The following is a 13,739-nucleotide window of genomic DNA, read 5'->3' on the forward strand; positions in this document are numbered from 1 at the left end:
GGCTTTCCCCTTCTGGCCTCTTTGCATTTGGCTTCTGCCAGCAGCAGGCCAATGATAATGGCAGAAGGTGCAGCAGCAACATTACCACATGCATCTCGTCGCCGCCATCATGCCTGTCGTCGTTTCATACCGATGATGCGTCTGGCTGAAGGTGCAGAAAATTCTGCTGCCGGACGTTGTTCAGCCACGTCGAAGCTGGTCCTCCATCGCCGGCAATAGAGAGAGTTAGCATCTCGGTCCCGTCGCCATCCTCAGACTCGGCGTCTCCATCCTCACTAAAATCCTTCCATTTGCTGCGGTATTTTCAGGCTTTGGCGACCCGATCCTATGGCTCGTCTGCCTCGCCTTCTTCTTCGCCAAGGGTTCATCAAGCCCGGCTTCGGGAACCGCATCGCGTACGAGTTCGTCTCACTCTTCGGAAGCTCCTCACTTGGGTTAGGGTACAGTTTGGTCTTCAGCGAAGCGCTTCTCGTGCTAACCAAAACACACAAGAATTATATGATTCAAATAGTTCTTACAAAATTTAATAAAAGAATAAAATAATCAATAGAAAAAAATAATACTCAAACATTTTTATCTTTTTTTTAATTATTTATATTTTGAATAAAAACTAACTATCGTCATAAATATTGTGCATAAGTAAAAAATAAATAAATAACGAGATAATTTGAAATAGAAACGAGGTAGTAAGTAATGAAGAATAAACCTAGGACAGTAATAAATTATCAAATAAACTTATATAACTACACACTGCCCCAACAGTAATATAAACTCATTGTTTAGGGTTATTATAACTTAGAAGCCATTATGACTAATTACTAACTCATTTCTTGTAATTGACTAAAGTTTAAAGAACTTCACCAGTCAGTCCATTTGGGGTTAGGGAGCAGTTGTAAGAAATAAATTGCCTACAAATAGCGATAAAAGGGCCGAATTGGAACATTGTCAACACTAACTATAGGAAAATTTTTAAATATATATATCTATATATTAAATTGATCATAGGCTAAAAATCACTGGAAGAAGAATGCCTCAAATTCTTCCTTAACTATACAGTGTCAAGAATCCTATATATCTCAACTCATCTATTACAAGTTTATAACCCTACCACCACATGCATCCATAATATGTATACTTCACTACATGCAAAATCCATTTTACGAAGATATAAATAAATCTATCACCCCAAATAATTATGCATACTTTATATATTTCCCTGAATACAAAAGTGAAATGGCATACCCTTCTAAGTTCTAATCATCCTCCCAAGGAAATTACTAGTTAACCAAATGAGTTTAACTCCTTAAAACATCCCGAAAAAAACAAAAAACAAAATTTCAAATTGATAATAAAACACTAGGAGGAAGATGTTAAAATGATAATAAAGTTACGCAGATATCCAAACAGGGCTAGAGATCTTGCCAATCCACGACATGATAAGAGTCAACAAATTACTGCCATTTCAAGCTCAAATTCCAAAGTAGAAAGGTCTAGCATATGTAGGGTTGCCAACAACATATGTTTCAGAAAACAACAACAATATAATCAAAAGTACCACACAGCACTCACAATGTCTCAACAACTTCGGAACAAAACCAACAAACAAATAAAACATAGAGAAGGGGTCCTCCACATGACTTGAAATAATAATAGTCCTTGCCTTAAAATGTTACTCAGCAATAGAACATGACCCTCTTGACATTGTCCTTGAGGGATGGCAGGGGCCTCACAGCAGCGCTGGCACCAGGTGCACGCGTACTGCGTCCTGCACCCATACCGCGACCTGCAGCAGCACCACTTGTCATGGAGCCACTGTCGGATGTCTCGGGCTCCATGTAAAAACGGGCTCGGAATGCAGCCAAGTGCGCATAATATGCAGGAGGCACTGAAATTGCACCACACAAAAAACAAACACCAACTTGTTAGACACATGCAATACATTGATACAACATGAACATACACAAATCCCCCAAACTCAACATTTGCATTAAGAGAAGACTCACCAATTGAAACAGAACGGGTGCATCTGGCATAGCTGCAGAAATTACATTAAAGAACATCACACATCAAGTGTCAGGTAAAGATGGTACTAGAAGTCAAAAGGTGTGGCAAACACAACTTAAAAAAAAACAGATGGAAATTCCACTGTGTTTTTTACTACTTACGTGTAGCACAGGTTGTTTGTAAGCATCTGAAGAGCATCAGCTGTGAAATTGTTTTCATCCCACAGAACGTGATAATGAGCTGGACGACTAGTGCCCTGATAACATTTTCCAACATAAAAACCCAATTAAACATTTTTTAACACAAGGATCACACTTTAAACGTCAAATTGTGTATACACTAAAACAGTGATAAGCTATAAATCCACCTGAATTCCAGCATGACTACAGAGATAAAAGTCAAATTCAGTTGGGTGGCAGATTTTGGAGTCCACAACAGTACCTGCAAAAAATTTCAGTTTCCAGGTTATGTTTTTTTCATTTTGGCATCAAACTTATTATTTATTAAGGACAATTTATCAAAATTTTAGTAAATACCGGGCAGTATATTCCCACTCCGATCAATAGAGTTTCGATCATGATGGTTGCTGGCAAAAAGCCTAGTGTGATGGCGCTTTTGAACTACCACAAAGGTCACAGGAGGCTGATAATTGGGCTCGAGAGATGCACAGGCCTGGCAGGAACATTTAGACTGAAGAAAGTTACAAACAGCATCTAAAATTTCAGATACGTCAAACAATTTGGCAAAACTTTATACCTTTCTAATAGCATCAAGCTCAAACAATAGGACTTGATAAAATTGACCCTCACTCACACCATCCCTGCAAATAATAAACTTTAGAAGTGCCAGGTTCCATAAATATAAAAATCTGATCACAGGGTTGAAAACATCAAACTACCTGTAAAATATGATGCGCTGTGGCTTCTGCCCAGTTGCTCTCCGGAAAGATATAAGTAGTTCCCTGCCAAAAAGAATAAGAAATCACAACTAGTTAATCTTTCAAACCTACAAGAGCATGGAATCTATACATATGTGCTTTAACAAGCTAACATCACAAAATGGAGGGAAAGAGAGGATACTTAATCATTCCACCCGTGACCTGTCCTCTATTAGGATCTTGCCATTGCTTGAAGAGATCCTGAATGAGTTCCTGTCGATGTGCTTGTGCACAAACCAAACCAGCATACTTTGTAATCTCAGGCCAATCTTGGGAAGCCACAACCTACACAGCATACAAGATAATACTCAAGTGATCAAGGCAAAAATAATACCTTAAAAAATATATTTAAATAGAACAGGTTGGAATTTTAGACAAATTCAAGAACATACAGCTGCAATAGATGGGCTTGAATCCTCTCCAGGGTGTGGGTGAGTAACATCAGCTCCAAAAATTATTGTAGGCCTGTCGCTGACAAGGGGAATACGCCGTGAAAGGGCGTCAACAAGCACAGTGTTCCTTCCACCAACCTTAACATTAATTTTCAAAGCAACATTTGCAAGATACTGCTTGCTCATTTTGTATACATGCTTTGTTAAACAACATTGGGAAACAAGCCCAAGATCAGTCTCACATATTCGTTTCAGGTCACCTGCATCACCGAAAAAAACAGTTTGATATGAACGGTAGTATTACAAGTATAAAAAGGAAGGACACATGGTTTAGTCATCCAATCATTACCATAAAGAGAACCATTATTGTCAGGCAGGATAACAATAAGCAAATCAAGATCCTTTCCAGGCAGCTTGTTCTTGGCATCATAATACCGAGTTTTCAGAACCTTCTCAACTTGGTCAGGACGAGCACTAACTGGGGGAACTACTGGATCCAGATTGAATGCCTGATCATATTCAACAAAAGGATTACTTATGGCAAAAAAACTACAAACAAAATCATATTTTCAGAAGGATTTACAAAGGGAATCTATACCATGCCAGATACTTGACACATCTGAGCGAGCTCATAACAAAAGGTGCGGGCAACACTATCTTGAACATTTCTGGAAAAGTTAATGCAGAACCAATGGTTGACTGTTCCTCCATTAACCATTTTCTGAAATAAAAGCCATAGCAAAAGGTTATTTGATGTTTCAATCAACAAGGACAGTATCAAAAACAGTGTAAAATTTTGATCACATCACTCTGATCTGATTTAATAGTATATTAAAATGCCAATATACGCATAAAAGAGGGAAGGGCATCTCAATTCTCAAGTTCACAAGCATGCCACCTATTCCAGCTCAACATATTTTAAGACTAATAACATCACTACTTTAAAAATAAGGTGATTAGCTCGGTCTAATTTTTTAAATTTTCACACAAAAATAGCTTGGCACACACTCAAGATGGATTTTAGATGGATTTTATCTTTATCTCTGATGCAAGGCCCAAGAGACAACCCTGGAATAAAAATACTTGCACCATCACCACAACCAAAGCAGAGAAGTAAAATAAAATATGCAGATAAAATATTGAAAACAATTGACAAATCAAAAGGCAATAAAGTATGAAAAAAGAATATTGATAACAATAACAAATCAAAAGCATGAAGTCAACAGTGAGGGAATCATTTTATGCAATATCTCTAACCTTATTCATCATATTCCACTGGCCAACCTGAGGTAGGCAGTCCTTTTCTCTACCTGTATCATGATATTTGAGCTGCAGAACAAAATGTCAATAAACATTTAAAAAGACCAGTTACACACACACACACACACACACACACACACATTTGCTCACTCACTCTCACTCACACACATTTGATATGGATAGAAAATATATATACAAAGCATAATGTACAGAAAAATACCCAGGGTGGAGGAAGGATGCGAGCTTCAACTTGAGCAAGCTTTTCACTGATCTTGATTCCAAACTCTTTAGCATAAGGGTCTTGATCATAGGCATTGTGATGTACTGTCTGAACAAAAAAAAAACAATGAATTAGGAGGGAAGCAACATGAACATACAGATTAAGTACATAGAATATATTCAATCAATAGATTGGGGAGAGTATTCAGAATGACAACAAAAGCCCACACCTCTTATAAAAAAAAATCATGCTATTGAATGAAATGCATTACTACACACTACACATGTAGATAGAATTAGAATATGATACTATTATGCTAAGAAGACATTCTGCAGACCTGCATTATATCACGCTCCCTTTCAACAGGTCGTTGGCATGTGACTTTGAGCAAAGCAGTAATCTGCCTTTCATTCAACCTCTTTGAGTACCTCTGCCCTTCTACAATCTTGCAAACCTGCAACCAAAACAAACCTTCAGTAGGTACATTCACATGAAAATAAAAAGCTTACTACTCATTAACTCGTTTACCTCCATTGGCAGATAATTTGGCCTCTGTGTATTTCCCACTTGCAAACAAGGCCACTGAGTATGTTGAATGTGAAACCCGTAGGTCTCAGAGAAGTACTCAACGACAGACTTCATTGTTCCCCTCTCGTCTACAGGGAATCTAAAATTATTGACAAACCAAAAAGTGAGCAATAGACTTGACCCATTCCATTAAGAATAACTGTTAGGTAACTACTACTCACGTCAACTCTCTAGTAGCCTGGGAAGTCAGACCAGAGATGCGATATTTTCTTCTCATGTTTCCACGATGAGTTACTTCAACCTTGATACCACGGAGAGCTTTTTTGATCTGTCATTCAAAAATAGAAAGAAAAAAGTCAATTTCTCATTCTTTTAAATCAAGGGGGAAAAGCAGTCTCCCAAAATCCAAGCCACATAAATGAATAACAACCAAATGCAAATGCAAATGCAAATGAAAGCACGTATAGCTTGTGTCAACCAAAATCTACCTTCACACGATCAGCATCTGACAGTGGTCGGCTGGATACATCCCTATTCAGTAGCTGAGTTACAAACTCAATCACCGGCAATGGCTCAATAAATGCAGTGGAAGACATATCTGCACATCCAAAAGTTAGCATTTATGGAATCTAAGATAGAAAATGAAGTGGGTATGTATAGACAGCGTAATGTACCAATGTTCAGAGAAAGTCCCATCTGTGTGGGACGAATACTCTGATAGAAACCACGCCAGCTTTCTAACCCCTCACCCAAAGGCTGTCTTCTTCCAAGATCGGGTGAATAAAATGATCTTCCTACAGGACAATACCTACAATAACAAAACTCCATTTATACCCCAATAGTTTTGGGTAGAACAACGAAACCAAATAAAGGAAGAGAGCTATATCAAAGACCTGGTAGTAGGGAGTTCACGCAACACAATATCGAGGACCTGCAATGCTTCCTGAGGTGCATCAGTTTGTCTCCCTTGCAAAAAGAGCCCTAAATGGTGAAGGTCTGCCCGAGCAGCCAATTTTATCACAACTTTGAATTCCCTCTCCCTCCTGCAATGATAAGCAAACAAAACAATCAGATAAAGTATGAAAGTTTTTATTTGAATATTAAGTTGGAAACAAACATGAAACTAACCTTTGAGCTCCAGTTCCATCATCTTCATCAATTAACATGATCCTAAACTCCTTTGACACGAAAGGCAGTGGACCAGCTGTATAGAGGCTCTTTCGCCCATCATAAGCAGGAAGTCTCTTCCCCAAATGGGATTCTCGGTAAAGCCTCACCAACTCCTCCATAACAGCACGGTTAACGCCTCTTGATGTAACTTCTGGAGTGATTGTTACCTAAGAAAACTATACATTAATCAAAACTCTAGACCCGACGAGTCCTCATAGTCGTCGTCATTGTCCTCCTCCTCCGGAAGGTTTCGCTGCTGATCTCGATGCGATGATATGATGCTACTGTGGGTGCTGGTATATGGGCTGGTGTGAGTGTAGATGAGGATGTGTCGCCTCCAGCACCACTACCCCATGCACGCATCTGTTCGTAATAGATGTCCAGACAGATAACTTAGTGTGGACACAACCTTCGAACAGTGGTTGTGCAACAAACTCTAATAGATGATAAAATCTAACTGCATCCGGATTAGGCTTTTATTCGACACTTTCCGTAACTTGAACCCCAACTTCATCGAAGATAATCTCATTGTATCTCTCATAGTTACCCTCCCAATTCACATCTTTCATAGTTGCTTTTCTAACCAAGTTACCCTTCCTTGATCGACCTTCAGCCCAATTCACTACAACAATTCCGGAAGATATCAGCGGTTATGGGGGCATATTGCGACGGTTAAACCAAACGCTGGAAGATAGGCCGCGGGTAAACGGTTAGCGACGGTTTTAGCTAAACCCCGCTAAATAGCAAATAAACGAAAATAGCATTTATTTTGCGGCGATTCTAAACCGCCACCAAATTTTAGTATTTTCATTCATAGTTATTAGAATCGGACCGGACCGTCCGGTGGTCCAACCGACTCAATCGTTAAACCCGCGCTTTCACCAATAGACCCACAACGTGTGGATCACTGTAGAATATCAACTATGTAAAGCCTTCCACAAACGAAGAAGGTAGGGCTCGAACTTGAAACCTGGAAGAAGGAAAAGGTTTAACAATAATGTCATGTTACCACCAAGCGAAATGTCTCTTCGATGTATATAGCGCTAATAATTATATATATCATATGAACACATTTGATTGCCACACAATTTTTTGTTGTATACTTTATATCTAATCATAGTTGTTATAGGCACCTTATATATTGGGTAAAATGCACAATTAAATCAAATGGAGGACCAAATTACACAATTCTACCAAATTGAAAAACATTACCAAGATCTCCCAAAAGCACATTCTTATGTAATTCGAATCAGTCTCAAATTAGACAAACCAACACTAATTCAAATTAGTCCTATTCGAATTAGTAGTAATGCTTGTAATTCGAATTTGTCCAATTTAAATTATACTTGCATGTAGTCTTAGGGTAGTTCGAATCAGGATGATTCGAATTATGCATGCTAGGACGTCCCTAGTAATTCGAATGGATCAGCTTCGAATTAATTTTTTACCATAGTAGAAATTTTTTACCATAGTAAATCGAATTAATTTACATATATTTATATATGATCCAAGTGTATATAAAGAGTACAATAAAGAGTACATTTAATAATATTCATAATGAATTCAATAAAGAGTACATTCAATCATAAATAAAAAAATAATTATAAATTATTAAAATCAAATATTTTCTAAAAATATTTATTAAGATTTAGAATTTAGTCTTTAATATTTAAAATTAGTGAAATATTTGCAAAAAATATTATATTTTGTTGGCCAGTTAGCACTATTGAATCTATTAACCACGATAATATGAAGATCATTGATTGGTTTTCATATAAAAATATTTTTATTCTATTTAATATTTGATTCTGCTAAAATATTAATTAATTTTGAATTTAGTTATTATGAATTCTTATATCTAAGAATATAAGTTAAGATTGTTATTTAAAAAAATTTTAAATTTTTTATTTTAATAAATGCTCAACAAATCATTAAAATAAAAAAATTATAATTTAAAATTATAATTTTGGTAAAATTATAAAGTTTTGAATTTTTAATGACTTGTAAAAAATATTTTTAATTATTATTTTTAATATTTTATAGAAAATATTTATAATTATTATTTTTAGAAAATATTTGATTTTTAATTAGTTCAGAGTATGATTTTATTTTCTTTTTTTACATCCATGTTTGAATATAAATTTAAGTGCCAATAAAGTAAACAAGAAAATCTTATTGGTAAATTTGTTCACATGAGTTAACATATATAGCTTATTTAACTTGTGAATTTTTTTTACGTAAAACGAATGTAGAAAAAGTGTTACGAGTTTAAGTAACAATGATTTAAACATATGTAGCTTAAGATAGCAGTGTTTACTTAATTAGATTATACCCAGATGGTTATTACTAAAGAAAACATTGCAATATGTGGTAATACGCATTTTGCGGCGGTTTAAACAAAACTGCCGCAAAATGTAAAACAATAATTTACCTTACGGTACATATAGCGGCAGTTCGAGAAAAACTGCCGCTAAATGTAGTCCTGATTGCAGCTCCAACCAATAACCGCCACTATATGTGCCGCAGATTGCCGTTTTGCGGCGATTTTATAAAACCCGCAAAATTTTCACCGTTATCTGCTGAAATTGTTGTAGTGATTGGCAATAAGTGCAGACTAATTGATTTCTTTCCCATCAACTTCTCCGTATTCAGTCCACACCTATATATTAAAATAAAGAAGCATTCAAGCCAACATAAAATCCTAACCCTTCTAGTGCACATCTCCTTATCACCCCGCAATTTTTTAACAAACAAGGATTTCGAAAAGGTGCCATTAAGCAATCATCTCCCACTTCTATCCTAAAATTTTATCCTAGAAAAAGTAAGTACAGTATAAAATTTAAACAATTTAAGATATCTAGAGACGGAAAATTAACCTCGATTATGCACGAATAACTCACGTATATAACCAGCACGAACAACCCACGATAACTTCACACAAAGATAAAAAAAAAAAAAAAAAAATCCTAAAACAGAGACAAAATTAAAATTTAATATTCAAAATTAATAAAATTTCTGAAAATAAACTGTAAATCAATAAATCCACATAATTAACTACTTAAAGTTAACCAAAAATCCTAATTAACTTAACTTCAACCGTAGACTAACTTCAACCTTATTTAATAAAAATTTAATAAAAAATAAAAAACTAATTTATCTACATAATTTCCTTAGTTGACAAATTTAGAGTGCCTAATCCTATTTAATTTTTAATTAGACTAAAATAATATAACAAATTCAATGTAACTCTAATCACACATTTAACAAAAAATTGAATAAAAATTTAATAAAAATTTTAATAAAACTCTAAATTAATAAAAAATAAAAAAATTAATTTAGCTACATAATTATCTTAATTGACAAATTTAGAGTGTCTAATCCTATTTAATTTCTAATTAAATTTAAATAATATAACAAGCAACACAATGTAACCTTAATCACGCATCTAATAAAAAATTTAATAAAAATTGTAATAAAACTCTAAATTAATAAAAAATTTCTTTAAAGAAAACTGATTTATTAACTTAATTTAAAATTTACCTAGTCTAACTTTACTTTTAAATCCTAACCACACTTGGCATGAAAAAAATTAAATAAAATTATAATAATACCTTAAGTTAGAAAAAAAATCTGCAAAAATTAAGATTAAATGAAAATTTATCTATGGTGATGGCAGCACAGTAATGGCGTGGAGTGGTGGCAAAATCTATTTTAGTAAAAAAATTATATAATATTTTTTTTTTTTGCGAAAATCAAACAAATTAAAATGAAGACAATACTTATTACCTCTGGTGCGGTGGACCTTGGCGGTGACAATAGCGGCACAATATGGACTCCCAACGACGATGACACAGTGATGGCAGTGGGTAGAGATGCGGGAGACACAGTTCTGTGTGACTCCCCCAGTAGCGGCGACCACCAAATGCAGTGCTGCGACAATGGAGTGTACAACTTGCATCTGACATCGACGGAGGTGGGTTTCAGAGGAGAGGGAGAGAGAAGAGAGAGACCGGATTTGCAGAATGGGGGAAAGGGGCTCGCATTTCAAATTTAATCCAAATTTACTGTCGGATTACCAGCGAAAAAATTCGAGGGTAATGACCTACCAGCAATCAAAATGATGCGTTTCATTTTTTGGAGTTATCGTCGGATTTTTCTGCCTGTAATTCCGATGGTGATGTTGGCACCAATAAATTAGTCATTCGCACCAAAACTTATCAGCAGATTTTGGAGCAGGTTACAAAATTCAACGATAACATTTTGGCTAGACAAAATATTCACTAACTTTCATGCAAAATTCAATAGTAAATCCAAGGATAATAAGTGAATTTCTTGTAATGAGTTAGAATTTTTCAAATAATAATATAAAAATTCTTGTAAAGATGTTGATGTTATTGATGTTCTATTTATTGGAAATAGATGTTAGTATATGAACGAATTAAAATAAACAACCACATGAAGTAAATACAAAAAATTAACCAATATATAAAAAGCAGTGTAATTAGGTATTTTTTAAAAATGATTCATTATTCATCTTTTAGAAAAAAGAAACTAAAAAATAAGTAATTTTTTATAAAAAAAGTAACTTTCTATAAAAATGATATTTAAATTAATTAAATAATATTATTTAAATAAAAAACTGACTAAAACCTAAAAATTTAAAGGACAAGTAATATTTTTCATATAAAAATACATATTCATTGTTTAAGGAAGAATTTAATTGTATTATTATCAAAATTTTGATTATTCTATCATAAAAATTTAATTATTTTATTATAAAATATTTAATTATGTTGGTAGTTAATTATTTCATTTAAAAAGTATTTGAAATAATATTATTTATTTTTATTGTAATTTGTATAATAAAATATAATTATTATTCAAACATAAAAGAATATTTAAATATATTTTTTTTTCACTATAAAAAGAAGCTCTTGATAAAAGTTTCCTGTGCTGAAAAGAAGTGTGGATAAATGACGATTGATGGGGGGATGGTGATGACGCTGACAATTAAGACTAACGGTTGCGAAATCCCAAATGGGATGTTTGTGTTCGTTTGACTCCTTTGACCAGACGGGTGCAAACAAAAATAACAGCTATAATAGAAAATTTGATAAGAATTTTACTAGAAAGATAATAAAAAATTTTGATAATGTGTACAATGAGTTAGTTATTTAGTTTAACAGAGATAAATAATAAATTTTTTTATAAATTATTCTAAATTCAAAAATTTTTATTTAGTTATTTTACATCAAATTTTAATTTTTTAATTTTAAATTTTAAATTTTAAAAAATCTAATTAATTATTTTAAAAAAAATAACCATCCCAAAATCCTAATTTTCCAAAATATTTCACTCTAATACCCTCTTCTTTTTCAACCGGCGCCCACTCCTACCTTCCTCAATAATCATTCCACTTCACATTTGCTACTTGACTTGTCAAGCCACTTACCCTTAGTAAAAATAATCATCCACTTAAGAATAAAAATAATTATTCACATAGCTAATGAATTGAACATACAACATATTTTAATTGTATATAACTAAACCCAATCCAGTCAAAATAATCATCTACATAAAAATTAAAATAGCCATCCGCATACCTATTAAAATGACCATCCTAAATTGACCATTAAATACATTAAAATATCTCATTTACATTAAGAATAAACATCTCATTTATTACATGAAAAATAAACATCTACATATCTCGTTGCCAACAATGTTGCAGCGGCAACAATGGCGCTCCTTCTTCTCATCACCACCATATCCTCATCATCGCAAGACCCACGTCATAATCAGATACCACTTGACTCAGCTCTTTATCCAACTACTCAGCCCACTGCATGGCTTTCCCCTTCTGGCCTCTTTGCATTTGGCTTCTGCCAGCAGCAGGCCAATGATAATGGCAGAAGGTGCAGCAGCAACATTACCACATGCATCTCGTCGCCGCCATCATGCCTGTCGTCGTTTCATACCGATGATGCGTCTGGCTGAAGGTGCAGAAAATTCTGCTGCCGGACGTTGTTCAGCCACGTCGAAGCTGGTCCTCCATCGCCGGCAATAGAGAGAGTTAGCATCTCGGTCCCGTCGCCATCCTCAGACTCGGCGTCTCCATCCTCACTAAAATCCTTCCATTTGCTGCGGTATTTTCAGGCTTTGGCGACCCGATCCTATGGCTCGTCTGCCTCGCCTTCTTCTTCGCCAAGGGTTCATCAAGCCCGGCTTCGGGAACCGCATCGCGTACGAGTTCGTCTCACTCTTCGGAAGCTCCTCACTTGGGTTAGGGTACAGTTTGGTCTTCAGCGAAGCGCTTCTCGTGCTAACGATTCTGTCAGTTTCAGCGGCACCGATGAGAGAGAATGGAGAGGAAGAGAGGGAGAGGGAGAGAGAGACCAATTAGAGGTGTTCGTAACTATTTGAAATCTTTATTTGCTTTGTATTTAAAATTAAAAATAATTTTGTAATTAATTAATTTAATTATTATTTAATGTTAATTTCAAAAATACTTTTATTGTACACTAATTACATTGGCTCGTCATACTTTCTTATTTTATAAAAAATAAAATAGCCCAGAATTTTTTTTTAAAAAGAATTATATAAACAATGTTATTATCAATTTTAAAAATGAAAAATAATTTTTATTTATTTATTTATATTTTTTTGTTGTTGTATTTATTTAGATTTTGGTCCAGGAGACTAAATTGGCAGAGAAAGCTAAAAAAAAATACAGCGAACTAAAATAATAATAGACACATGATAACCAAAGACAAAAAAAAATTATGAAATTTACTTATATATTTGCTAGAAATCAGTTCTTATTAATCAATATTTATATATTTTAAAATATGAATATACATTAAAAAATATATAAAAATATTATATATTTATAAACATATAATACTGAATTTAATAACTCATTTTTACTATCTACAATTCTACATAATTTATTCTTTTATATTTATCATTAAAATATGATTGTTTTTTATAAACAGTAATATCCAATGGTTGGCTCACAAATTTATATTATCAATGTATAAAATTATAAATTTAATTTTGATGTATTATCCGTATAAAATAATTTTATACGTGTATTTAATTACGTAATATCACATCACTAAAAATAACTATTTTTTTTATATTAACCACGTGAATAATCATAAAAAAAAAGCATGTAATTGCACAACTATATAAAATATTTTATATTATCAATGTATTAAAATTAAAC

General features: G+C 33.8%; 1 protein-coding gene across 1 annotated transcript; it reads right to left on the minus strand.

The window, feature by feature from the left end:
* Positions 1–1,437: 1,437 nt before the first annotated feature.
* LOC112750828 (protein argonaute 1) lies at positions 1,438–7,137 on the minus strand. The gene is made up of 20 exons (XM_025799692.3): positions 6,470–7,137; positions 6,235–6,384; positions 6,016–6,149; positions 5,830–5,939; positions 5,563–5,669; positions 5,342–5,480; positions 5,151–5,267; positions 4,814–4,921; positions 4,591–4,662; positions 3,932–4,054; positions 3,683–3,842; positions 3,334–3,593; positions 3,084–3,226; positions 2,903–2,965; positions 2,761–2,824; positions 2,541–2,676; positions 2,372–2,445; positions 2,166–2,260; positions 2,004–2,035; positions 1,438–1,885 (listed from the first exon to the last, which is right to left on the minus strand). The coding sequence occupies exons 1-20, from the start codon at positions 6,628–6,630 to the stop codon at positions 1,674–1,676; spliced, it is 2,460 nt and encodes an 819-aa protein (XP_025655477.1). The 5' UTR covers positions 6,631–7,137; the 3' UTR covers positions 1,438–1,673.
* Between the last annotated feature and the right edge of the window lie 6,602 nt (positions 7,138–13,739).

The sequence above is a fragment of the Arachis hypogaea genome, chromosome 15 (genome assembly GCF_003086295.3).
Source record: "Arachis hypogaea cultivar Tifrunner chromosome 15, arahy.Tifrunner.gnm2.J5K5, whole genome shotgun sequence".
In the NCBI taxonomy this organism is placed as follows: domain Eukaryota; kingdom Viridiplantae; phylum Streptophyta; class Magnoliopsida; order Fabales; family Fabaceae; genus Arachis; species Arachis hypogaea.

Bases quoted from the DNA above. Each gene is read 5' to 3' on its own strand.
- LOC112750828 (XM_025799692.3), bottom strand. From the start codon at position 6,630: ATGGAGGAGTTGGTGAGGCTTTACCGAGAATCCCATTTGGGGAAGAGA. The intron at 4,663-4,813 runs GTATTTTTCTGT...TTTGTTCTGCAG, and splicing joins GCATCCTTCCTCCACCCTGG to CTCAAATATCATGATACAGG. The intron at 2,966-3,083 runs GTATCCTCTCTT...TCTTTTTGGCAG, and splicing joins GTCACGGGTGGAATGATTAA to GGAACTACTTATATCTTTCC.